Genomic DNA, 27,521 nt, shown 5'->3' with positions numbered 1-27,521 from the left:
AGAAACGGGAAGCGGCTGAGAAGGAAAGGGAAGCGGCTGAGAAGGAAAGGGAAGCAGCTGAGAAAGAACAGCGCGAGCTAGAACAGAAGCAACGCGATCGAGAGCTTCAGCTTCGAGAGAAGGAGCTCGAGTTAGCACGCCGACAGCAGGAAATTGACCTAAAGAAACTGGACGCGGAGTCGAAAAGAGCCGAAGCCGGCGTCGCTCAGCCACCATCCCCCAGCCCAGGAGGAAGGGAAACAATCAAAATTAAAGATTTCATGCAACCCTTCCAGCTAGGCGAGGACATTGGTATTTTTTTGGTGAACTTTGAAAGGACATGCCAAAAAAACAATCTTGGGAAAGATGGGTGGCCACAGCAACTATTGAGCCTGTTGCCGTGTAAGGTAGCGGACGCGATCGGGAGACTGAGTGCGGAAGAATCGGAGGACTATGAGACCGTGAAGGCAAGCCTCCTAAAGAAGTACCGCCTGTCTGCCGAGGCTTTTCGCCAGCGTTTCAGAAACGCCACTAAGTCTAAAGCAGAATCTTACCTCGAGTTTGGTTATAACTTGAAAACAAACTTAGTGGAGTGGTTAAAGAGCGCAGGCGTTCACGCGGACGCAGGGAAGATCGTGGAATGCATGTGTCTAGAGCAGTTTTATGACACAATTCCGGATCGAATGCGTTGGTGGATTCTCGACAGGGCCGAGGTAAACACTGTTGAGAAGGCTGCTGAACTCGCGGAAGAGTATGCGTCACGCCGCGTGTTGCTTGAAAGTCGTGGTACAAGCAACAGGTACAAGCAACGGTACCCCGCTAGGCATAGAGCAGACGAAACAGGCGCGAAGCCAGTTTTTAAGAATGCCGGAGCAGTAAAAGGGGACGACCGTCCAAAAGGAGAGGCGGACGCTAAAGTCCGAAGTGATAAAAGGGGGCAGCGCTCCCATCTGTGTGTCAGCGACCAGCCTAGGAACCCCGCTTGGTCAGCTGAGGACACAACCGTTGCTCAGGGAAGTAACGGCAGGGAAGGTTTAAACCAAGAAGCAGATGCTGCTTTTAACAGTGAGTCAGTTGTTATCTCTCAGGAAGGGAGTAGTGAGCTCACAGGCCAGCGCAGTGAAGGATTCAATGGAGACGCTCCTTCGATGCGGCTGGTGAGCACTAGTAGCCATTTATTGGAGACGCTTTGCTGTAATCTGAGTGACCGTGAGTCACCTGAGTGCGTCGCTGAAACCCCAGGCCAGAACGCAACGTTAGCCAAAGAGTGTGGTTCAGATAGAGTTGCAGGCCAGGTAGTTAGTTTCATGGGGTCGGATAGCAATCCTCAGGAGAGCAGGCTGCTAGACTCAGCGGAAAGTAAAGTGCAGTCGGAACAATTTGTGGCTACGACGTGCAGTGACTCTTCGAAAGCGCGAGCCGAAAGTTTAAATTCAGATGGGAAAGGCGGCTCGGCGCTGAGTCAAAAAGCAGGTATGAAGGGTGAAAGCACCACGATAAAGGGAGGTGTGCAAGAAAGAGCAGCTAGGGCAGTTACCCGAAAGCGGCTGCGCGCAAGGAGAGCCAAGCGAAGGGGTAGTCCACAGAGAAAGGACAAAGGACGGGCCGAAAACGTCATAAGGGTGAAGGCACGTCGACAATGTAATCGTGCAAGACTTTCCCCACGGCACTCCAGATGCGATAGGCACCGCACGCAGGCCAAACTGACTAGACGGGTTCAAAGAAAGCGAAAGCCACCTGCCCCAATGTGGCGACACTGCAGAAGTTTTTGCACGAGGAGTGATACCCGCAGTGGGCCACAAAGAAGCGCGCACTGCTACCACTTGAAAGAATGCAGCAGAACGCGCGCCTGGAAAAAAAAGGAAAGGAAGGGTGTTCAGGAACTGAGAAAGGAACGCACCCAGGCCTTTTTTTCGTATTCGATCTTTCCCCCTTCGCATTCAACTTTTAAAGTACTGCTCAGGTGTCGGAGACGCGCGGCCGAGGGCGGTACGAATCATTGTTGCGCGGCGTCTGGAGCTCGCAGGGGTCAACGCGCACTTAAGACCTTCGGTTTTGCTAAAGCTACTGTCGGTCTGCGACCGCGCAGGGCGCGGCTGAAGAGTGTCACGCTGCTAAAAAGAAAGGGGCTGTTGTTTTGTCGCTATCAGGACAAGCATAGGTATCGCGATAGAAAGCCCCGAGCTAAGATAGCTCCATTTAGTAGACGCAAAATCAAAAGACCGGATAGGTGCGAACCTCACACCGAACGAAAAGGAAGGGTGCGCAAGAAATTAAACACTTCTGAAAGGTGTCACTTGCCACCAAGAACAAAGAAAAAGAAAGGACGGTTTCACCGGAAGCAAATGGAAAGTCGCGTCTGGCGCGCAAGGCGTAAGGGAAGGGACAAGACAGCAAGAGAAAGCAAATCGTTCTCGTCTTGTTCCTCCCGTAGAAAATGGAGAGACAATCGCAGGGAGACAGACATGCGTAGCTCTGAGGTAAAGCTGCTCGCCATTTCAACGTGCCCTCCACCGAAAACAAAGGATGATGTGAGAGCCTTTCTCAGTCTTGTAGGGTACTACCCGCAATACATCCCGCGGTACTCGGACATCGCTAGCGCTCTCACCAACGCTTTGCGCAAAACTGAACCAGAGCGCGTCGCCTGGAACTGCGTGAAAGAAAAGTCCTTTCTAACTCTAAATGAATCCCTGAGGAAGGATCTCGTGTTAAAGTCCCCGGATTATACAAAACAGTTCATAATCCAGTGTGACGCGAGCAACAGGGGAATGGGTGCTGTGCTTTGCCAGACCGATGATCAAGGGAACGAACATCCAATCCTTTATGTAAGCAGGAAGCTCACTGCCAGGGAAGAAGCATACAGCGCTTCTGAAAAGGAATGCGCGTGCCTGGTGTGGGCGATACAAAAACTTGCCTGCTACGTGTCTGGTACGAAGTTCATCGTATAAACGGACCACTGTCCTCTAACCTGGCTAGAACGCATGTCGGGCAAAAATGGTCGCCTCCTGCGCTGGAGCCTTGCTCTGCAGCAATTCAGCTTCGAGGTTCAGTACAAAAAAGGAAAGGCAAACGCCAACGCAGATGGCTTAAGCCGATGCTTCTAAGGGAAAGGAATAGAATGGATTTGGACGGGCTGTTACTTTTTTTTGCTGTTTTGTAGTCTTCTTTTTTTCTACTCGCGAAGTAGTCTGTGATGCGACGGTGCACTCGCGATTGAACCTGTCGCCTGTCAGCGAAAGTATTGGTAGTATAGAAGCCTGGCAGATCTCTGGGGAGATGGAAGGGCATTTGCTGGCTGTTGTTGTGTTCGGTCCAGACAACCTCCCTTCCAGACCTGAAGAGACCGGTTGGCGAGCAGATGACGGCCGGCGGACAAAGACTAAGCCCCGACCTCGGCACTTCGCGAAGTGGCTGCGGACCTCTTCCCTTCGTGCACGATTTTCCGGGCGGGGGCGAGCTGTTGTGAACGTGAATTTCTAACACCGGAACGCTCCCAGTGTTGCGCGTTCGGCCGGTGAGCTACAAAGACGCTCCCCAAGGACGGCGTCCAAGCCGGCGTCTCTCCGAGCCTGCGCGTCGTCATCGTGGAGCGCGTTGTGCGTTCGGGCCGGACAGCTACGGGAACGCTACCCGGGTTGGCGTTCAAGCCTTGCCGGCCAATCAGCCAACAGGACGCTCCTGATTGGACGAAAAGGGGCGGGAGTCTGTGCCGACTCTATTTAAGGGCTCCCGTCTCCTGTGTCTGTGTCTTTTTCCTGTTGAGATACATCGTGCCATGTATCGTGCTTCTCGCTTCTTGTAAATATGTAAATACATATACCTTTTTTTTCACGCTGCTCCTTAACCCCCCGTCTCTTCATTGCTCCGGCTGGTCGGCGACAGCGGACCCGCGTCCCGACGGCAACTGAGAGCCCGCGTCTCAACAGTGGGTCCTGCCGTGGTCCACGTGACGGCTTTTCGTGTGCCGCTGTTCGTGGGAGACGCGGCGCTGGCGGCGGCACTGAGCTCCTACGGCAAGGTGCTTGACATCACCCATCCCGTCCTCAAGGGCCGTCGTCACGTCGGCAACGGGACGCGCGTGGTCCGGATCGAGATGAAGCAGGCGGTGCCGAACTTCTTGACCGTCCAGGGCCACCGCGTCATGTTTGACTACCGAGGCGTCCGGAAGGTCTGTTCCCGCTGCGGGCAGGACGGCCACATCGGCGCGGCGTGTCGAACGCCGCGGTGCGCTCGCTGCGAGGTGTTCGGCCACGACACGGCCGGATGCGGAGCGGCTTGCAGGCGCTGCGGTGGAAGCCACGCCACAGCGGACTGCCTGCGGCCACGGTCCTATGCGGCGGCCGCCGCCTCGAGGAAGGAACCGAGTAAGGACAACGTGGCCGCAGAAACGCGGAGCCCACCAACCGTCCGGACGCCTGTTGCCGACGCAGGCCCAAAGACCAGCCGCCTGAGCGAGCCCGAATCCGCCCCCGCGACGGAGGTGCCTGAGAAAGAGCAGCACCATGAGGGATCACCTTCAAACGAGGTGGAACCGTTCGCTGCAGTTTTCGCCGAGACCTTGGCGCCGTTTCCCGGCACAGACACCTACGACACCGTGAGCAGCAGCGACGAGTTGAGCGTGGCGTCGGGCGACCTGGTGGACGTACCGGACAAAATCACGCCGCTTCGCCTGACAGGCGACTTGACGTGCGGCCAGGTGTCAGGACCGACGACTCCTGGAGGTGCGGACGACGCGCGCTTCCCGTCACCAGCCAGCCACACCCTCCCATCGGCGACCCTGGCGTCGGCATCGGCTTCAGCTGCGAGCGTCGCCAAGACCACGCAGCAACCGGTGAGCGAGGCCACAAGCGCCGACGACCCCGAAAATATGGACTTTTCCCTACCAGACTTCAAACGTGCCCACCCCCAATCATCGGAATTCGAAGGGACAGTTAACGAACGTTGTAGTAAAAAAGTGCCGCGCGCGTCAAGCGCCGCCCATGGCAGCGCTCTTTAGGTTGTATGTTATGACGTCGGTGCTCTTGGCAGTCATGGCGGTTGTGCATCTCCTCTCCCTGAATGTTCGGGAATTTCAATCCGTAGACAGACAGAGAGAGGTGATGCACTTTGCCAGGGCTAGGGGCGTCGAGATCCTGTTTTTACAGGAATGCAACTTCCGTACTTCACTTGATGTGCTGAATTTCACCACCCGATTTTCTGTTTTTGCTTATTTTTCGTTGACTGATTTTCATATGTGCGGTGTTGGTGTCGTTTTTGTAAACCCCTGCCTGCGCGCGGGTGCTCCTTGCACTTTCGGGCTGGGCGGCCGCACTCTTGCGGTCGACTTCACACTAAACCAGCGGCGGGTACGTGCGTTGGTTGTATATGCGCCAGCACGGCAGACTAGTAGTTCTGATTTTTTTGAGCGCCTCGACTCATTCCTCCTTGATCCCTACCCCACTTTCATCGTCGGTGACTTCAATTGTGTACTTAACATCGACCGTGACGTCCGTGGACAGGGTCACGGTCGCCGTTATTGCGGTGCCCGCGCGCTCCGCGATCTCGTGACTCAGTTCCGCTTGTCTGACGCGTGGGTGCAGCTTCACGGGGATGCCTTTGGAGCGACGTGGGAGAGAGCACAGTCAGCGAGTCGGATAGACAAATTCTATTTTCCACCAGAGCTCGCTTCTTTTGTCGTTAGCTGCGATGTTCTCGCGTTCCCTGCAGGCACGCCGGTGATTTCCGATCACCACCCCTTGTCAGTCAGGCTCGACTTTAGTGAGGACACCCCATGTACTGTTACGTGGCGCATGGACACGAGCGTACTGGCGGACCCGGAAAGCATGGCGTCACTGCGTACGGCGTTGGCAGCATCGTGCAAGAGCTTCGTTGCGACTGATTCTTGGGACACACTCAAGGCTCGTTGGCAGGCAACTCTGGTGGCGGCCGGTCAAGACCGCAGACGCCGGGTAACTCATGCACTGAATGACACCCTCAAGCGCATCCGTATAGTGCAAAGGGGAGCACCCTTAACCTTTGCCGTGAGCGATTACCTGAGTCTACTTAAAGCACGTTACCACGTGTTGCTCTGCCAGTCATCACGGGCAGCTAGTCGTGCACACCAGCTCGGGCGGCCGATATCAGACCCGGCTGTGCTACGACACGTACGCGCAGGCATGGCAGAGGAATTCGCTCCCGCTACTGTGCCTTTCGTGACACTGCCAGACGGCACCCAAAGCAAAACCACGGCCGTTATCTGCACGATCTTCGCAAGCCACTTTTCGAACCTGTTCTCTACGGACAGTTGGCTACATCTTCAAGATGGTTATGACGGGCTTCTACAAAGTTTTTTTGGAAACTTGCCACGAGTAGCTGAAGAGTTGCATGAAAACCTTTGCGCACCCGCCACAAGCCAAGAGCTGCACGCCATCCTGCAGAGTATGAATGCAGCCTCTGCCCCCGGTCCAGACGGCTTTCCAACAAGTTTTTATTCAAAGTATTTTTACGAGATCCAAGGAGCGCTCCTGAAGATGGTCAACGGCTTCGTCGCGGATGGGTTACGTCCAAACTCTTTCCGCGAATGTCGCATCATACTCATTCCGAAAGCGGGCGGTGACCCCTCCGACCCGCAGGCATGGCGGCCCATAAGCCTCTTAAACGCAGACTACAAAATAGTCACATCTTTACTGAACACAAGAATGCGGACGATCCTACCTCACCTAATCCACCGGGCTCAAACCAGCAGCGTGCCTGACCGCTCTGTGTTTGATGCATTGGCACTCACCTGTTCACATTTGCCAGCAGGACGGGCTTCAGCGGGTGCTTTGTTTCGCTTGACCAGGCGAAAGCATTCGATCGGGTGGAACACTCGTATCTGTTCGGAGTACTTGAAGCCTTCGGATTCCCTCCGCAAATTGTCAGCAGGCTGCGCTTACTTTACGCAGACCTGAATGCTCGTCTCTCCGTAAACGGCCACCAGAGCGCTCCCTTCTCAGTCACCCGGGGCATAAGGCAAGGATGCCCTCTCTCCCCAACATTCTTCGCGTTATGCCTGGATCCACTCATCCGGCGCATTAACGACAGCCCATCCATACGCGGCTTCCCTCTGCCTGGCCAGGGCCAAATCAAGGTATCGGCCTACGCCGATGACGTGTCGCTTTTCCTCAAGGGCGAGGATAGCTACGCCGCTTTTTCGCGGCTGTTTCTCGAGTACAGCGAGATATCGGGGGCCCTATTGAACAGGGGAAAAAGCAAGGCCCTAAGGTTTGGCACCTTCACACCGAACCTTGCGGGCGAGGTGGAATGGGTGCAGGGAGTGAAAGTCCTGGGAGTAGTATTCCTCGCCAGCGGAGAAGCAGCCCGCGAAACCTGGACTAACCTCCGCACGAACGCTGAGAAACGCCTCTCGGTGGCGTCAACTTTCCGCCTTTCAATGGCAGAGCGCTGCTATATAGTTAAGTCCACAATCCTAGCCGCATGTTTTCTTGTCGCCCGCGTCGCAAACCCACCGCGCACGTTTGCTCGCAGGCTAACCTCGGCCTGTGGCTCTTTCGTTTGGGCGGGCAAAACCGAACTTGTGTCACGAATGTTCATGCGCCTTCCATCGTACATGGGTGGGTTTGGTATACCTTGTATCCGCACCATGTGCAATGTGCTCGCCTTGCGAGGAGTACGAGATCTTGTACGCAACCCAGACTATCCCGGGAGAACACTCTTCACATACTTTCTGGGTACAGCGCGTAACGTGTTTTTTACACAACACGTGGTTGGCCCTACAGCCGAGCAGCCGCCGGCATTTTTCGTTAATGTGCGTCGCACACTTGCGTCGTTGACTGCCAGCGTGCCCGATCTGGATGTTGATGAAACCCCGCCCTCCAGGATGTGTGAAGCACTAACGGTCGCTGCGCTGACCCGCGAACAACTCCAGAAAACGAGACGGGCACGCTGGCGCCAACTGACCTCAGCTGCGCTTCCTGCAGATGTCAGGGACTTCGGCTGGCTGCGAGGCTGGCGGGTCCTGCCCACAAGAGACCTTCTTGCGGCGTGGGGCGTGGCGCCCTCCGCCCGATGCCCGCAGTGCGGTCTCCTTGAAACTTTGCAGCACGCAATGTTTGAGTGTGTAGTTGCGCGCACCTTTTGGACATTAGTGTCACGCATGTTTTTAACCCGCCTGGAAGCGCGCACTAGTTCTCCCGAAGTGTTTCAAAATATGCTCTTGTGTGTTGGCATGTTCGTTTTGTGGCGGCAGCGTGGAGTGGCATCCTTAAATGAGCGTCCGCAAAGAACAATGTTCCCAATGTTGCAGCGCCTCCGCACGCGCCTCTTTGAACAAGCATGCGTGGACGCTCTGTCAATGAGCGAGGCTCAGTTCTTGCGCAAATGGTCGACATACTTTATCGTCCTGCGCGGCGGTCGAGTATCGGCTTTCTTAGTGCATTACTGACGTGCTCAGTGCTGCGTCACTGCGCATGTGCTTGACTCACCAGAGCATTAAGTTCATCCGTTTTGTTTTGTATTTTCTATGTCAACACAGAACAAAATAAACTTCTCTTTCTACGCCTCCGCCGAGTGATTCAGTTCTTTGCGGGCGCATGTCAGCCCGAATAAAGAGTTCCGTTTCGAAGACATCCTCGTTGTTTTCCTGTTCGCCGGGCTGCAGTCACCGCTACGTGACATCTGGTGGAGGTGCTAACGGATGTCCCTGTCGCCCTCACCCCTTGGGAGCCGTCAGAGCAGCCCGAGCCGTCTCGAAGAAGATCCCGCGAAAGCCGCAGAAGCCGTCCCCTCTGCAGGCGAAGGGCGAAGCAGCCGTCGTCTCCAGAGGTGTCCACCAGAATTCGGACTGCTACCGGACCGCACGCGAATGAAGAAGGACCCCTCAATTTTATCTTCAGCAATGGCTACGACACCAGCACCCCTTATTCAACGCTTCACCGGGCGAGGATCCCGAGGAATGGTTGGAACAGTTTGAGCGTGTCGCCGTGTTCAACAGTTGGGACGACCAGACTAAGATGAGCCATGTTTTCTTCGCCTTGGAAGGACCAGCGAGAATCTGGTTCGAAAACAACGAACCTTCTCTTCCGACGTGGGAATTATTCAAGCGGGAGTTCCTGAAGGCCTTCACGAACATCATCAGGAAAGAGAGAGCTCAGCTGCTTCTACAGTCTCGCATCCAACACCCGAACGAGTCAGTGATCGCATATGTAGAAGAAATGAAGCGCCTTTTTCGACGAGTCGATCCTGACATGGCGGAGGAGAAGAAAGTGGAGCTTTTGATGCGTGGTGATAAAGAGGCACTTTTCGGCGGTCTGACCCGCAACCCACCGAAGACGGTCGCGGAATTCACCAGTGGAGCAGCTGCCACAGAGAGAACCTTGGAAGCACGAGCGCGTCATTGTCCTCGACAGCCCCAAGTGACCTCGACTGCCCTCTCGGATGGCACAGCATTCGGAGGCAACCTGCGGGATGTTATCCGAGAAATTGTACGGGAAGAGCTGCGTCGCCTGCTACTATCTCCCAACCAGCCTCAAGTAGCGACCCTTGAGGAAATCGTACGCGAAGAAGTGCAGCATGCGCTTGGCACCCCGTCATCTTCGCCTCCTGCTGAAGCTCCAGCATTAACCTACGCCGCTGCACTACGCAGTCCTCAGCCCCAACGCGGGAGCCGAAGTCCGCCTCTAAGACGTGAACCAGCTGTTCCCGAACGCCGTCCCCCTGCCTCCGCCCGCCCAGATTACGAACGACGCCCAAGCCAAAGAAGTGCGACGCCTGGAGGACTTGCAACAACCGCCCGTTGTGCTTCCATTGCGGCGAAGCAGGTCATGTACTTCGCCACTGCCCGTACAGACGCATCGGCTTGCGTGGTTTCGCCATCGACACCCCACGACCATTCCCCGGCCAGCGACCACGGGAAATCGACGACTACCTGCACAGAGGGGAATACGCGTCGTCAAGCCGTCTTTCCCTCTCCCCGTCGCCGTCCACCGCACGATTTGCATCTCCGGGCCGCAGCTACGCCGCGGCTATCCGAGGAAGGTCCCCTAGCCCACGTAGGGGAAACTAAACAAAGCAACCTGTGGAGGTCAGGTTGCTTGCCGAGGAAACGACGAAGATCCTCCAGCGACCACACCGTATGAAGACGTCGCACCCACTACGCCGACGCCGCATACAACGACAACCTCGACCACAACTCGAACCACTTTCAAAACGACGCCGTCATCAGAAAAAGCTTCGATCACACGCCCCACCCACAATTCACATATCCGACGAAGCCGTGACCCGACGCCGAAGACGACGCGCAACGCTAGAGCCAGGACATCCGACTTAGAAGTGGTTATCGACGGCCGGAAAGTTACCGTTCTAGTCGACACAGGAGCCGATTATTCGGTGATGAGCGGACCATTCGCTGTACAACTGAGGAAAGTAACGACCGCTTGGGACGGCCCACAAATTCGCACCGCAGGGGGCCACCTCATCACGCCATCAGGACGATGCACAGCGCGAGTGACTCTCAAGGGACATACCTATCCCGCGACCTTCGTAGTGCTACGGCAATGTTCCCGCGAAGTGATCTTGGGCATGGATTTCCTTAATGAGCATCAAGCGATCATCGACCTGCGATCCAAGATGATCACACTTTCCACGGACGAGGCCATCCCGTCGACGAGAACTCCGGAACATCACGTTGCGTTTAGTGTCCTGGAGGAACAAGTGAGTGTCCCACCCCGCTCAAGCGTCATCGTCACCGTAGGCGCCACGGAAGTGAGTGACACTGAAGCCATTATCGAGGGGAACATGCAGTTGCTTCTCGACCGAGGAATCGGCATCGCAAGAGGCATCGCACATTTCCGCAAAGGCCAAGCCGAAGTACTGCTGACTAACTTTAGCGAAGAATACCGGCACATTAACAAAGGAACGAGGATTGCTTCCCTCGACAAAATATCCGACGTACGAGACTTCTTCGCCCTCTCCGACCCATCCGCAGATTCGCCTGACCAAAAGAACTCGCCCACTTTCGACATAAATCCAGCCCTGCCCCGGAACGGACAAGACTAGATCCGCAATCTCCTTCGAAGCTACAGCGAGTGCTTCTCGTCATCGCCGAAAGTCCGACAAACGCCGATTGCCAAGCATCGCATTATAACCGACCAGCACGCCCGACCTCTCCGCCAGAGCCCCTACCGAGTGTCGCCGCGAGAACGACAAGCCATCCGGGACCAAGTGGAAGAAATGCTGCGCGACGACGTTATCCAGCCTTCAAAGAGCCCCTGGGCGGCACCTGTTGTTCTAATGAGAAAGAAAGACGGTGCACTTCGATTCTGCGTTGATTACCGGCGCTTGAACAACATCACAAAGAAGGACGTCTACCCCCTCCCTCGCATCGACGACACACTGGACCGGCTCTGCAACGCCAGATATTTCTCATCGATGGACTTTAAGAGCGGCTACTGGCAAATTGAGGTCGATGAAAGAGATCGCGAGAAGACCGCATTCATCACTCCAGATGGCCTCTTCGAGTTCAAGGTGATGCCGTTTGGTCTCTTTTCCGCACCAGCGACATTTCAACGAGTAATGGATACAGTGCTGGCAGGCCTGAAGTGGCAGATTTGTCTGGTATATTTAGATGACGTCGTTGTCTTCGCCTCGAGCTTTGAGGAGCACCTGAAAAGGCTTCGAACAGTACTAGACGCAATAAAATCGTCCGGGCTAACCTTGAAAGCAGAGAAGTGCCACTTTGACTATGAAGAGCTGCTGTTTCTAGGCCACATTTTTAGCAAGGAGGGAGTACGCCCAGACCCGCAGAAAACAGCTGCTATCGCAATGTTTCCGCCACCGGCCGATAAGAAAGCTGTGGGCAGATTCCTCGGACTGTGCGCGTACTACCGACGTTCCGTCAAAAACTTTTCGCGCATCGCCGATCCACTGACCCACCTGACAAAGGCAGATGTGCCATTTAAATGAGAAGCGCCGCAAATAGAAGCCTTCAAGGAACTTCAGCGCCGTTTACAGACCCCACCGATCCTTGCGCACTTTGATGAAAACGCCGAGACTGAAATTCATACCGACGCAAGTAGTGTGGGCCTAGGCGCTGTCCTCGTTCAGAAAATTGACGGAGTGGAGAAGGTCATCGCGTACGCCAGCCGTTCCCTGTCCAAAGCCGAAGCTAATTATTCGACAACTGAGAAGGAGTGCCTTGCCATCATCTGGGCTACGTCGAAATTCCGCCCCTACCTGTACGGACGACCGTTCAAGGTGGTCAGCGATCACCACGCACTGTGCTGGCTCGCCAGTTTGAAGGAACCCTCCGGCCGCCTCGCTCGATGGAGCCTACGGCTCCAGGCGTTTGATGTAACCGTCGTTTACAAGTCCGGACGCAAGCACTCTGACGCCGACTGCCTGTCACGAGCCCCTGTAGATGGACCGCCGCCGGACGACGATAAAGACGCCTTCCTGGGACCCATCAGCTCCAGCTCTTTTTTACAACAGCAACGCGCGGACCCCGACATAAAATGCCTCATCGAATACTTGGAAGGCAAGGTTTCTTCACCCCCCGCCTCGTTCAAGCGAGGATTGTCTTCGTTCTGTTTACAGAACGATGTCCTCGTGAAGAAGAACTTTGCAGCGAACAAGACAGCCTACCTCCTTGTTGTACCTGTAAGTCTGCGCGAAGAAGTTCTTCAGGCTTCACACGATGAGCCGACAGCTGGACATCTCGGGTTTTCTCGCACCCTCCGCCGCATTCAAGACAAGTATTACTGGCCCCGACTGTCTGCCGATGTCGCACATTATGTGAAAACCTGCCGAGATTGTCAGCGACGAAAGACCCCTCCAACCCGACCAGCAGGCTTTTTGAACCCCATTGAACCCCCCTCAAGGCCCTTTCAGCAGATCGGCATGGACTTGCTTGGCCCGTTTCCGAAATCAACATCTGGAAATAAGTGGATCATTATAGCGACCGACTACCTGACCCGCTACGCCGAGGCAAAAGCCGTACCGAACGGAACAGCAGCAGACGTCGCCAAATTTTTCGTGGAGAAAATTCTTCTACGACACGGCGCCCCCGATGTGCTCATCACTGACAGAGGAACAGCATTCACGGCGGAACTGACGCAAGCCATCCTCCATTACAGCCAAACCAGCCACCGGAGAACAACTGCATACCACCCGCAGACCAACGGACTGACCGAGCGCCTCAACAAAACCATCACCGATATGCTCGCAATGTATGTCGATGCCGAACACAAGACCTGGGACGTCATCTTGCCTTACGTAGTCTTCGCCTACAACACTGCAGTGTAGTAGACTACCCAGATGACGCCTTTTAGGCTCGTCCATGGCAGAGAGGCCACGACCACGCTGGACGCCATGCTGCCGAACGTTACCGAGGAAGATAACGTCGACGCCGCCGCCTACCTACAACGCGCAGAAGAAGCCCGAAGACTTGCCCGATTAAGGATCAAAGACCAGCAGCGGACCGACGCCACACGCTACAACCTACGAAGACGCAACGCGGAATACAAGCCAGGAGACCCAGTCTGGGTTTGGACGCTAATTCGCCGCCGAGGATAGTCCCGGACAGTCCGGGACTATACTTGCGGACAAGAGTCCGGTATTCGTCTTTGTCGGGCCGCCCGAAAGCTCCGCCTACCAGTCAGGAAGGTACCTGCATGGCCATAGCAACACGCTCGTTTTTCGCGTATGGCAGTCCGCGGGCTACATGGGGCTGCTGGGAAGCCAGCAGACGACAGCTGCGCGCCGCGCTACCAGCCATGTTGAGTTAGACTGTGTGCATTTTGCGCACTTTTCGTGTTCCTTGAGGACGATATCGTGCGTTAAACCTTCACATGAGCACCCTAGCTGCTCTCTGAGCTATCGTAAGACTTTTTGTTCTTGCATCTTCGTTCTATTTTCTCGAAATGCATTACACACGGACACGCATTCGGAGCTTCGAGCGCGTATGTTTCCGCGTGGCGTCAAGAGGTTCTTGTTCGCTTGTTCTGCGACATGCTGTCTGCACGCTTACCTCAAAGCATCGCAGGTGAACCACTCGTATACTTGAGCAGCTATAGCGTTTGTCGTCAGCATTTGCGCGGAGGCTATCCGCACAAATGCTGCGCGCCGCGAGCAGTAGCGCCGAACATACCTCCGAAGCTGAGTACTGTAATGCACCTATGCTAAGCTGACGCTACGGTCTTCAAATCGACTCAGAATCATGATCGCGCGCACGGCATTGCTTCGGCGTCGTGCTGGCCAGATGTTGCGTCGTCTGCTATCCGAGGGGGAGCCCGGCTTTGGCGGAGAGTCCGCCAGCGGCCTTTGGCAAGTAGGTCATGTGACCATGACGCTGTGTCAGAACGGAAGCCGACACCTGACAGCAAGTATTCCGGGGCTGCAAAAACAAATGCGCCCAATGCCCGATACCGGTGGGAGGAAAGGGATAACGACGAAGAAGAGCAGCGCCGCGCTAAGCGTGACGTGGCCCCGTGACACCGCGCTCTCGCGCAGGTGAAGAAGCGTCAGCACTTCAGAATGCGCAGCCCACCAGGAAGGATGCTCCTGTCTAGACGGAGCAGCCTCCATTCGCTTTGACCCTTGGAGACCCAAGCGCTCGCGACGTTGGAGTCAGCTGGCTTCGCGGGCAAGGTTCAGGGGCCAGGCCAGCTGGAGGACGCTGCGTAGAACTTCGACGAGGGGCGTTCGGAGACCACGGCCGATTCCAGCTCGTCGCCCTCGTGAGCGCCACGTCGAGCTACGTCGCCACGTCGAGCCACGTCAGAGCCACGTCGCAAACTTCAAGGTAAGGCTATGTAGAGGCGTACGCCAAGCCCACGGGAAGTAGCTACCTCAGCCATCGTAGCGTCTAGTAGCAAGGAGGTTCGGAAAGATTATCGCGGCAGATCTCGTGCGTCAATTCCATGCATGCGGATGTGTCCACGCGAAATACTGAGAGAAAACTGCTGACAATGCTTACTACATTCGATTCGGAGCGAAAGCACGGATTTGTGCTACGTAGAAGACGACGTTGAGGAGACAGTGCGGCGGGACCTAGCAGAGAGAAGTTGATGAAGACGACGCTCTCCAATGCACATCGCGATAATCAGGCGCCATTTAACACGCAGCGTGTTGGCTGCGGCGATAGCCTAGTGGTCTAGCTGAGCGGCCCCTAAAGGAGATCTGTTCGCGTAGCCACGGGTTCGACTCCGACTCCCAATTATGGATATTGATTCGATTTCACTTTCTCTTTTTCATGCTTTGACCTCTTTCACGATTGAAGCCCGAAATCCCGTAGTGAAGCTTTCGCTTAAAAAAAAAAAAATCGACGTGGGTCAGTATTCCGTCAAAGCTTTATTTTCGTGAGCTTATATCCAGTGGTCACAGAATGCTGCACGTCGGATTTTGTTGATGAATGTGTACGGCGCGCTCAGTATGACATGCAACGTGCTGGAAGCGACTTTACCGCTGCTCGCGCCTCACCGGACTTGAATGCCCTATGGCGCATACTGCAAAAGCGTCACCTCTCAAAATCGCAGCTCGATGAACAATTTTTCAACACCACCGGGCTCGCACTACATTGTGAAGAAAGCTCCGCCACATCTGGTGCATTGCAAGCCATACTGAGCGCGAGAGGGCGTGAGTAGCACGATGTGTACGCGATCCGATATTTTCGCCCCGCTACAGTTCGGTGGGCACTTTCACATCGATTTTTAGGGCAGATATATTCAGGTATACTGAAAATTTTATAACACATCGGGTGGCAGGAGCAGTGATACGTGCTATGAAATGGCAGCAGTAAGCCTTCAGTTGCTTTATCTGAGACTCCTTCGGCGTTCCTTGAAAGCAATCTCTCATCCCTCAGTCTCAAATATCGTCACAAATGTCTCAAATATCGTGCTGCCGCATGATGTGCGCGCACATCATAAGCACGTCACCCCAGTGGTCACTGCACAGCCAAGCGTTGGACACGGCCCCGTTATACTGGGTAACAGACCCTGGCCTGAATCTGCTTTTATTTTCTTAAATCCATTCGCCTCAAGATATGAGGCTCGTATGCAGTGTCATTGCGGGGAATAGGTTTTGTGGTTTCTGCGGTGCGCTTTCATTAAGCTTACCGCATACCTCCGCATACGCATTCTTGACCCTCATCTCACTCTTCGGATATCACGTCTCATCTCACTCGCATTCTTGGCCCACATCTGATCCTGTCTGTTGGCTTACTATGAGGCGTGCTGGTCTTTAGTTATGGAAGCCACCAACAAAAGCCGAGTTCTCCAACCTTCACAACCTTAAAGCTCTGCTGTCATTTCGCAAGCCTTAGGACATACCTTGAGTCCGAGCGCACTGCCATGACAGTCTACACTGTTCCGAAAGTGTGTCTATTCTCTATGTTCTGCGCTATGCACAGGCTGCCAAGCAACTTGGGTTGAACCTTCGCGTGAGCCGAAGGGCCCGGTCAGGCCGCCACCGCACGCCCACTGGTGCACCGTTGCGGCATGGACTCAGCCTCCTCAGGGAGGAGAGGGGGTGGTCGCAATGAAACAGGGCTCTAATTTCAAGAATAAGACGTTTACTGATATCTTCTCCATATGACACTTAATATTTCCGAATCACCGCGTCCCGCGACGCGCCAGAAGCACACGTTTACTCGAGAGATCACAGCCTTACTCCTGCAGCGGCATGCTGGCAGTGCCCATTGTATGTGTCACCCTGTGCGCGCAGCCAAGCCTGTCCTTCCGGCGCGAACTGGGACAGGGTTATTCGGAAATATTAAGTGCTGTATGAGGACGATCTCAATAAACGTCTTATTGCCGAAATTATAGCGCTGCTTATAGCCTTGGCCAGCCGCTCTCCTCACTGCGGAGATGTAGTGCTCGCCGCAACTGTGCACCAGCGGGTGTGCGGTGACGGCATGACCGGGTCCCTTAGGCTCGCGCGAAGCATGGACCCGCGGTGCTTGGCAGCCTGTTCATAGCGCGGAACCTAGACAATAGACACACTTTTGGGACGATGTAGAGAGTGATGGCACTGCGCTCGGATTCAAGTTATCTCTTATGCGCATGGAAAAGACATGCGAAATCACAGCACAACATAAAAGTTGTAAAGATTAGAAAACTCGGCTTGTTGGTGGTTTCCATAACCACGGAGCAGCGGGCTTCATGGGTAGCCAACTAACAGCACTAGATATGGGCCAAGAATGCGAGTGAGATGAGAAGTGATACCCGAAGAGTGGGATGAGTGCCCTGCAGTGCGTATTTATCCAAACCATTCATTCCTTGCAGGAAGTCGAAGTTGTGCGGTGACCCTAATGAAAGCGCACTGCTGCAGGAGTAAGTCTCAGACCTCTCGATGTAACCACAGTGTCGGGTCGCGAGATAGTGGGACACCAACGAGCTACGCCTGTCGTATAGGTCGCTGTGCCCTGTGTAGGCACTCGCGAGCCGCCGTAGGTCACAGGACCCTGTAACTAAATAACACCAGTATGAAAACTTTACGATAGCAGTTTTAATTACACCAGATCTATATCGTAAGTTACAGCTGACCTATTCATTTATTCGACGTGATCTTCTGCTCAGCAGCGCTTGCAGTGTTAGGCAGTATATTACGCTAGAGGCGGATTCCCTCAATATTTACGTTACGTGTTATTACCGCCAGGGATTATGCTGTACACGAAGCGCTGCTGCAGTTTCCAGACGTTTTTGTCGGGAAATATGGTGCTTAATTTCACAGGACATTTTTCCCGTAATGGTTCCCCATGTTCCTGGCACCAGAAGGTGAATGCAGGTCAGCTCCATTTGCATCTCACGATCTGGTCATCGCAGGGTAGCGCACTATTCATGGACCACTGGCCACCAGGGTTTGACAACATGAACGCTGCCGAATGGAAAGGGCCGGCTGTGCTGTTTGAAGGCGGCGGCTCGTACAAACACCGTGCACTGCGTGAGCCCACTGCTCCTGCAGTTGCTTCCGGCCCCGTGTTACCTTGTACCGCATGGGACTACGACCTGCTAGCTAAACAGGCTATATTACAGGTAAATAACCATGAGTTTCTTTCCTGAGACTGTCGCCATTCCTCGAGACTAATAAAAAAAAATCTAAAAGCTTTCTTTCAGAAGAACATCTTAAAGTTCTCTGAAGAACCAGCGCAAAAGGAAAACGGACAAGAATGAATGAGGACGACCTGCTCGTTGTCCTTTTGCGCTGTTTCTTCTTAGTTAATGGCTTACCGACTAGCCCAACAACAACTGTATCTAAAAGCTCGCCACCTCATGAAGTTTGGCTGGTTTGAATTCTATGACTAAACAATAAGCGCAAAAAACGGGACGTGTGAAAAACGAGGCACAACACGAGAGTTCCTGTTGTCGCTTGTCTCTTGTACGTTCTGTTTTTCTGCACTAATTTTGCCGTCATCTCTAAAAGCTTTCTCTGCGAAACTTATTTCTTGCCATAAACAGCCCCACATTCGTTTATGCCTAACTATTTAATTTGCAGCTGGTAATAGCATGTAATTCCCAGCATTCGCTCTCCATAGAAATTATATCCGGGAAGCCTACCTCAGCTGCACGTGGGCAGGCATCAAGAGGACCAGTGTCGCTGCCGCGATTCTTCAAAGGGCATCAGCAGCCGCTTTGATTGGAAGCCACATCGACGGGGTTCCATCTTGGTTTCCGCGCTGTGACTGGCTGTGAGCACGGTCGCCCTTGTAGTATACTGCTACGTGGTTTTGGAGTTGCCGACAATAAACGCTGCACCTTGGAATACTTCCGTATTGTCACGACAACGGCTGTCCACCAGCATTGTCGCAGTCTTCTCTGTCTGGATCATGAGTGGGCACAGTTAGAAAGTGACGACGCTGGACTAAAACTGCGTCCACCCGGACTCTAGCCTCGAAGTAGCCACTAGTAGCTATCGCATATCCATGAAGGTAGGGGTCGGCGGGCTGGTGCGGCTGCATCTTCTAGCAGTGCATTGTCGACCCTCCCTACGAAGCGCAGAGAGTAGCAGGGGAAGCAGCGCTTGGACTATTGATTGCGCCTTTCTTCTAATGCGTTTCTTTCTAATGTACAAACCGAAATCTCATTCGGAGACTCTTTTAGCTGGAACATCGCATACATTGCCAAGTGAAATAAAACAGTCATCGGCTCTCTTTTCCTTGGCAGCGGGCCCCTTTACGGGGTGCAAGACGTGTGCATCTCACGACTAAGAAAAAAAGCTTTTTTCTTCTCCGTGCTTGCGCACCCACGTTCTCACGCATCGCCGCCGCCGCCGCCGCCGAAGCCGCCACGCTCGCCAGCTAAAGCTCTCGGTCGTAGCAAGCAAGCCGTGTGTCACGTGAAGCGAGCTCGCGCTGCGGGGCGGGGCTCCGTCGCCGCCACTCGACGGAAACGTAGAGCAGGGCCCAGCGGCAACGGCCGCCCAATTTCGAGGAGAAAGCCGTCCAAAAACAGCCCCCTGCGTCAGCTTCGGGCGCGACGGAGCAACGGAAAAAACAGGCTGTGAGAATGTGGCCTAACGCATGTCCATCGTTATTCCCGGATGTGGCGCGGCTGAGCATCGTGAACGTAAGACTACACAATGTATACCTGCGAAGCCAGTATAGCCAGATAGTCACCATAGCTCACTTTGTTGAGCACTATACACAACTTGAAAACGTACCAGCACGAAAAAACGAGGACAAAAAAAGCATGTCCTGTCGTACCTGTGTCTTTTTTATCCTCGTATTTTCGTGCTGCTACGTTTTTAAGATGGATCAATACCAACTGGCCCAACTTTCGGTTCTTTTGCAATACACAAATTCGGAGGTTGTGAGTTCAGCTCCCCCCAGGGTCTTTATTCTGCTGAATGTAAAGTTGTCTGCCCTCTGAAAGGATGAGCAGTTAATGTCCTCGCCTAAGAAAGACCACCGTAAAGCAAAAATTAACATTCCTCAGTGGTCGCCTTGGTTTCAGTGTATCGGAATGTTAATGAGCCAATCCTCTCCCTGTCCGTGCCTGGTCTGCTCCGGGCAGTGCATTGCATCTGTGTGGTGTGTGTGTGTGTGAGTGAGTTGTACTCCTGTCCTTTATGTACCGGTTCTATTCCGCTCTTCACTGACCGGTGATAGACACTCGAGTATAGCAGCTGGTCGGTGACGCCTACAGGAATGATCTCTGTTAAGAGTAGGGGTATGCGATAATTGGTCATTTTCTAACATCCAATCTAATATCGTACTCCTATTCGATTCATTGAACGAGTGAAACAGCCCGTTCCAAAATTTTTCGAAACGATCTCATGTTTTAGAACGGTTCTAGAATAAGACACAAGAAAACAGCCGGGCACGCTACAGTTTTCTTCGGCAGCTTTTTCAAAAACAGGGCCTCCTCCGACGTCGCGGAACGTGCTGCCATGATTGATCCTTGCGTTCGTCACCGGTAGGCGTCCATTCGTGGGGCGGCGTTCATGGTGCTAAAATCGTACGGCTACCAAAACTAGTCGACGCGGCAGCGTTCGGCAGATTTTGGTAAACCCTGCATTCATGCGTGATATCCGTGGCCATGGGTCGCAACTCTCGTTCCTCTCGAGAACTGAGATGTGGCGTTAGACTGTTCGCCGTCGTCGTCAGTAGCAGACGGTAATTTTCCGAGGCGCATGAAATGAATATCCAGAGTGAAAATACTATCTGAAGGTTTGTGTTCAGTTTTTCGAAACGTACAGAAATACGGGATAAACGCATTGTTTAGCGGCAAGTTGTTTAGGAACGCAGAATATTCTTTTTGTACGAATATTCTTTAATTATTTCTTTAATAATTATATTCGTATTAGTTTCGGTACCGTAGCTAGACTATTCGTGTTTGATTCGGTTTCGAAAAAAGTATCTTCATACTCATACACCCCTACATAAGAGTACTGGCTCTTCTTGTGAGGCTAAGCTTCTGTTTTCCATAGGAGGAGGAAAAGGAAAAGAAGACTTTATTTCGGCCAGCACTAAGGCCCAGTGAAGAAGAGCACTTGCTCCGCCAAAAGCCGCTGATGGTCTTAAGAGCCCGAGCGAAGCTAAGCACTCCAGGAAGGAGAGGGAGGGTTAGGGAAATAAGTAGATATAATGGCAGTGTTACATGAGCAGGGGAGGTGTTCCTTGTCGGACTTGATCTCTGGATAGCTGGGCCAGTGAGCTGTGTCACGTAATCCGAAGTTGTAGAGAATTAAGGGGGTGAGGAGACGAAGGACGTGTGCATGTTCTGTGTCCAGTAAGGAATCAGGATCTGGCAGAATTGTAGGATTTTCCCTGATGGTCTGGTAGTGTTCAGCGATTTTCTTTGTTGCGGTGTCTTCCACTGACGATGAATTTGACAAGGAGATCGAAGGCGCCGGAAAATGATTTCACGGGCCCGTTGACGAACCAACTCATTTCCCTCGATCCCAGCATGGCCAGGTATCCAACGCAGAGTGACTGTAATGTTCGGATTACGGATATAGGATTCATTTAGAATGTTATGCAGGTGGGCTCCCAGCAGTCTGCGTTGTATTTTGCGGATTGATTTGCTGTAGTCACTATAGATGTTAGTGGTCTGGTATTTAGTGCGATCGCACTGCCTCGGTGATGTAGGTGCTTCCCATACCTTGTGTACATGGGCTGAATGGCTGAGCCAATTAACGCCTGCTGATATGCTTTTTTCCGACGCCTCGCAAATTTCGCCCGTTTTTCGAGCTATCTTTCAAAGGTGCTACTTGTAATTCGAATGTTACCGCAACAGTTTCAAGCACGAAAAACTTCGCTTCATAGCGCAGGTGTTTAATGATGTAAAATTCATAAACCCAAAAGTAGGCGCCTCGAAAGTGTTGTGTGTGCTGCTATGAGGAAGAGGAACCGTGGAGTGGCATGGTTAGATGAGGGGAATGGAAAAGCAAACGAATTTATGGTAACACATAAACTACGTTCTACTTAAAAGGTAAGTCCGTTTCATCCATTCTCTTCTTCAGCGCCTTGGCATTAAGAAAAAGTGCAGCAGATCGCCTACAGAAACGTAGTTTGTCCAACGATTTCAACGCTATCGACGCAGCCCCTCACAGGAAGTTCATATTTAGCTCGTGTTTTCGGCACGAATCATTCAAGAAACTTAGTGGTGCAACGATCGCGACATTAGGCCTAATTCTAGCGCCGAATTCAGCGCAAAGGCCGGTTGTGTAGAAACGAGTGCACCAGCTACTCCATGGAGAGGACGGGTGTGACATCGTTGTATGCGCATGAAGTTTTCGCGGAATACGCAAGCCACGAAAAATCTCGATTTCCACGCACCTTAAGAATGCAGCCACGAAGCGGAGGGTGCTATGCACTCCGCAATACGCAACCTGCACGATGCATCAATCCCTGACAGGCGTCGTCTCCAGGCTGCGAGACAAATGAGCTTTTTCGTGTCCTCCGGGCTCCGATAATTTCTGTGGGTACCTGAGCAAGACACGGCATAGAGTCATTCCGGGGAGGTCAACTCCTTTACGGTGTTGTGCAAGTAGTCTGTCGCAATCAATGATGCATGCGATGTGCATCTTTTGTCACAAGGTCTTTACAGACTGAAAGTTTGCCAATCAATGCCAGTCCTTCACTCTAGCGCGTGCGCAGGGAGGCATCAAAGAAGTTTGGCGTGCAAGGCACAGAAGAGCGCCGGAAGCAAATGAATACGAGACAGACACTGACGCCGGTTCGGGCGTCCACACTACCTGCTCTTAGAAATAATGGCCGACACTAGCGGCAAGAAGAGGAAGATGAGGAAGAAGAGCAGCGGCGCTCTAGCCATGACGTGGCCCCTTGACAACGCGCTCTCGCTCAGATGAAGAAGCGTCAGCACTTCAGAATGCGCAGCCCACCAGGAAGGATGTTCTCTTCCAGTCGGGGTAGCCTCAGCACGCTCAGACCCTTGGAGACCCAGGTGCTCGCGGCGTTGGAGTCGGCTGACTTCGCGGGCAAGCGTCAGGGACCACACCAGCTGGAGGACGCGGCGGAGACGTTCGACGAGGGGCCGTTCGGCGACCACGGCCGCTTCCAGCTCGTCGCCCTCGTGCGCGCCCTCATGGCACGCACCGACTTCGGCAGCCACGTCGCGAGCTTCAAGGTAAGGCTATGTAGAGGCGTACGCAAAGCCCAACATAAGGAGAGACCGCAGCCATCGTAGCGGCTAGTAGTAGTTTGATCAAGAAGGTTCGGAAAGATTATCGCGGGAGACCTCCTGCGTCAGTTCCTTCCATGCTGGTGTCCACAAGAAATACTGAGAGAAAACTACTGCGAATGTCTACTACATTCGAATCGGAGCAAAAGGACGGATTAGTGCCAGGTAGAAGACGACGTTGAGCAGGCAGTGCCGCGGTACCTAGCAGATCGAAGTTGATGAAGACGACGCTCTCTAATGCACAGCGCGAGAGTGTGGCGCAATTTAACACGGAGCGTGTTGGCTGTGGCGATAGCCTAGTAGCCTAGCTGAGCGGCCCTTAAAGGAGATCTGATCGCGTAGCCGCGGGTTCGACTCCGACTCCCAATCATGGATATTGATTCGATTTCACTTTCTCTTTTTCATGCTTTGACCTCTTTCACGATTGAAGCCTGAGGTCCCGTATTGAAGCTTTCGCTTGAAAAAAAAAAAAAAATCGACGTGGGTCATTATTTCGTCAAAGCTTTATATTCGTGAGCGTATAGCCAGTGGTCAGAGATTGCTGTACGTCGAATTTTGTTCGTGAATGTATATGCCGCGCTCAGTATGATTTGCAACGTGCCGGAAGCGACTTTACTGCGACTTGCCCTTCACGGGACTTGAATGCCCCATGGTGTATACTGCAAAAGCGTCACTTCTCGCAATCACAGCCCTGGGCTCAACTTTATAACACCACCGGGCTCGAACTAAACTGTGAAGGAAGGTCCGGCCACATCTCGTGCGTTGCAAGTCGCATTGAGAGCGCGAGGGCATGAGTGGCCCGACGTATACTCGATCCGCTAACTTCACCCTGTCAGGGTTAGGTTCATAGATTTTTTAGGGAGGGTATATCCAGGTACAATGCAATTTCCATGCAAACACATCGGGTGACAGGAACAGTCATACATTCCATGAAATGGCCGCAGTAAGCCATGAATTGTTTTTTCTGAGATTCCTTCGACGTTCCTTCAAAGCAACCTTTCACGACTAAGTCTCAAATATCGTCTTAAATTTCTCAAATATCGGGCAGCCGCAGGATATGGGTGCACTTTATAAGCAAGTCCCCCTGCTGGTCACAGCACAGCACATGGCATAGTCACGTTCGCTACTAGACCCTAGCCTGCATCTGCGTGTGTTCCCTTAAAACGATTCGCCTGAAGAATTGAGGTTTGTATGGAATGTCAACGCGTGTTAATAGGTTCTGTGGTTTCTGCCGTGCGCTATCATCAAGGTTACTGCACACATTCGTCTTTCTGCAGGGAATTGATGGTTTTTGATAAATACGCATCGCTTTGTTCCGATCTCACTCTTCACATATCAGTTCTCATCTAATTCTCATTTTTGGCCCACATCTGATTTTGTCAGTTGGCTTAACATGAGCCGTGCCGCTCTTTGATAATGGAAACTACCACTAAGCGGAGTTATCAAATCTTCGCAACCTTTATGATGTGCTGTGATTTTGCAAGGCTCTTCCACGCGCTTAGGCCGTACCTCGAATCCCAGCGCAATGCCATTTCAGCCTACATTTTCCTAAAAGTGTGTCTATTATCTAGGTTCTGCGCTATGCACAAGCTGCCAAGCACCACGGGTCGAAGCTTCGCGCGAGCCGAAGGGCCCCGGTCAGGCAGTCGCAGCGCGCCCACTGGTGCGCCGTTGCGGCACGCACTCTAGTCTCCGCAGGAAGGAGAGTGGAGGGCAGCAAATGAACAGGGCTCTAATTTCAGGAATATGACGTTTATTGATATCCTCTACATATGACACTTAATATTTCCGAATCACGGCGTCCCGGGTCGCGCCAGAAGCACACGCTTACTCGAGAGATCACAGCCTTACTACTGCAGCGGCGTCATGGCAGCGGTGTGATGGCAGCGCCAATTGTATGTGTAACCCTGTGCGCTCAGCCAAGATTGTTCTTCCGGCGCTTCCTAGGACGGGGTGATTCGGAAATATTAAACTTAATATCAGGACGATCTCAATTAAGGTCTTATTCCCGAAATTAGAGCGCTGTTTAGAGCCCTGGCCAGCCGCTCTCCTCACTTCGCAGACGGAGTGCTCGCCGCAGCGGTGCGCCAGTGGGCGTGCGGCGACGGCCTAACCGGGGCCCTTCGGCTCGCGCCAAGCATTGACCCGCGGTGCTTGGCAGCCTGTGCATAGCGCAGAACCTAGATAATAGACACACTTTTAGAAAAATGCAGGCTGAAATGGCCCTGCACTAGGATTCAAGCCATGTCCTCACACAGCACAGCACAGCGCAGCATAAAGGTTGTAAAGATCGGAGATTTCGGCTTGGCGGTGGTTTCCATAACCAGGGAGCAGCACGCCTCTTTTGTAACCGAACTGACAGCAGCAGATGTGGGTTAAGAATGAGAGTGAGATGAGACGGGATATCTTAACAGTGAGAGGAGGGCCACGCGGTGCGTATTTATCCAAACCATCCATCGCTCGCAGAAAGACGAAGTTGTGCGGTGACACTAATGAAAGCGCATAGCTCCAGAATTAAGGCTCAGACCTCTCGAGATAACCTCAGTGTCGGGTCAGGAGAAAGTGGGCAACCAACGAGCTACACATGTCATATAGGTCTCTGTGCCCTGTGTAGGCAGTCGCGAGCCGCCGTATATCACAGGACCCTGTTAAATAAATAACACCAGTATCAAAATTTTACGATAGCGGCTTTAATTACACCAGATTTATGTCGAAAGCTATAGGGGACCTCTTCCTTTAACGGGGGGGACCTTCTGCTCAGCAGAACTTTCAGTGTGAGGCACTGCATTACGCTTGAGGTAGGTTCCTTCACCTTTTACATTGCGTGCTCTTACCGCCAAGGATTATGCCGTAACGAAGCGTTGCTCCAGTTTCCAGACGTCTTTGTCGGCGAATATCCTGCTTAATTTCACCGGACATTCTTGCCACTGTGGTTCCCCATGTTCCTGGCACCAGCTGGTGAATGCAGGTCAGCTCCATTTGCACCTCACCATCTGGTCATCGCAGGGTAGCGTAGCATGCAAGGACCACTGGCCACCAGCCTTTGGCAATATGAATGCTGCCGAATGGAAAGGGCTGGCTGTGATTTTCGAAGGCGATGGTTCGTACAAACCCCGCGCACTGCGTGAGCCCGCTGGTCCTGCAGCTGCTTGCGGCCGCGTCGTGCCCTGCACCACCTGGGAATACGACCTGCTGGCTAAACAGGCTATATTACAGGTAAATAACCATGAGTTCCTTTCCAAAGACAGTCATCATTCCTCGAGACTAGCAGAAAAAAAAAGCAAATATTAAATGTCTCAGAAGAACATCTTAAAGGTCTCAGAAGAACCGGCGCAAAAGGACAACGGATAAAAATAAAGGAGGGCGACCTGCCTGTTGTCCTTTTGCGCTGGTTCTTCTGAGTTAGTGGCATACCGACTAGCCCAACAACAACTGAATCTAAAGGCTCGCCACCTCATAAAGTTTGGCTGGTTGAAATTCTATGACTAAAGAACTAGCGCAAAAAACACCACGTGTGGAAAATGAGACAACATACATGAGTTCCTGTTGTCTCTTCTCTCGTGTACGTTCTGTTCTTCTGCACTAATTCTGCAGTCATCTGTAAAGGCTTTCTCTGCGAAACTGATTTCTTGCGAGAAACAGCCCCACATTCGTTCATGACTTTTAACGACTGACTTTGCAGCTGGTAATAGCATGCAATTGCCAGCATTCGCACTCCATAGAAATTATAAATCGACAGAAAAGCATGCAACGTAGACATTACACCCTCCCTGGAAGGTATTCCCACATTTGTTATTACTCTTTGAGTGCCAGTTTTCGAAGAGCAGTGCACCTTATCCCATTTTTAAGCAACAGTGGACAGGAGGCACGGCTTTATAGGAGAAAAAACGCGAATAACCTGTTCATTTAATAACACTAGGTTTTTTTTTTCCGTAGCAGCGCTCGCTTTGCGAGGCATTGACCGTCATAATGCCCACGTGTTTCGCATCAACAGCTAGTGCCGCCTGTTCAACGAGTCCTACGTTGTGCGAGGAGTGCTGCTCTTGCATCATATTCTGTCTGCGCAATTTTGCTAGGCCTTTCTATGGGTCTCATGTTCGTAACGACACCTGGCGCATGCATTCCATCCACATTTGAAGCTCGCGAATATGGTAATTTCAGGGTAGCTCACTTTTCATGAACCACGAGCCAGCAGCTTACGCTACCATGGATGCTGCCGAATGGATGCGGTCGGACCTGCTGCTGGAAGGCGACTGCTCGAACAGTCACTGCACGCCATGCAAGCCCGCGGTTCCAGACCGCCAGACCGCCAAGCATCTGGCCCTCGAGATGGCCTCGCTCCTCCCGCTGTTCTTCACATTTGCAGCCAGTGGATCTCCGGCCTGGGTTTTGTACGAAAAGACGCTGAGAGGGTTGCGATCCGAGTGA

The 27,521-nt window shown here is 52.9% G+C and overlaps 1 protein-coding gene and 1 long non-coding RNA gene across 2 annotated transcripts; both read left to right on the top strand.

Annotated features, from left to right (window-relative positions):
* Nucleotides 1-14,436: 14,436 nt before the first annotated feature.
* Nucleotides 14,437-18,572, top strand: LOC149351750 (uncharacterized). The gene is made up of 3 exons (XR_016289506.1): nucleotides 14,437-14,755; nucleotides 17,775-17,984; nucleotides 18,485-18,572. It is a non-coding gene; the product is annotated as an uncharacterized LOC149351750 (long non-coding RNA).
* A 4,230-nt stretch (nucleotides 18,573-22,802) lies between these two features.
* Nucleotides 22,803-27,521, top strand: LOC149351749 (uncharacterized). The gene is made up of 3 exons (XM_089575637.1): nucleotides 22,803-23,039; nucleotides 26,049-26,309; nucleotides 27,255-27,521. The coding sequence occupies exons 1-3, from the start codon at nucleotides 22,803-22,805 to the stop codon at nucleotides 27,519-27,521; spliced, it is 765 nt and encodes a 254-aa protein (XP_089431763.1).

Source organism: Amblyomma mixtum, chromosome 3 (genome assembly GCF_055824585.1).
Source record: "Amblyomma mixtum isolate Tamu chromosome 3, ASM5582458v1, whole genome shotgun sequence".
NCBI classification, from domain to species: Eukaryota; Metazoa; Arthropoda; class Arachnida; order Ixodida; family Ixodidae; genus Amblyomma; species Amblyomma mixtum.
Note: the sequence above shows the minus strand (reverse complement) of the source record. Positions and strands in the feature narration are given on the sequence as shown.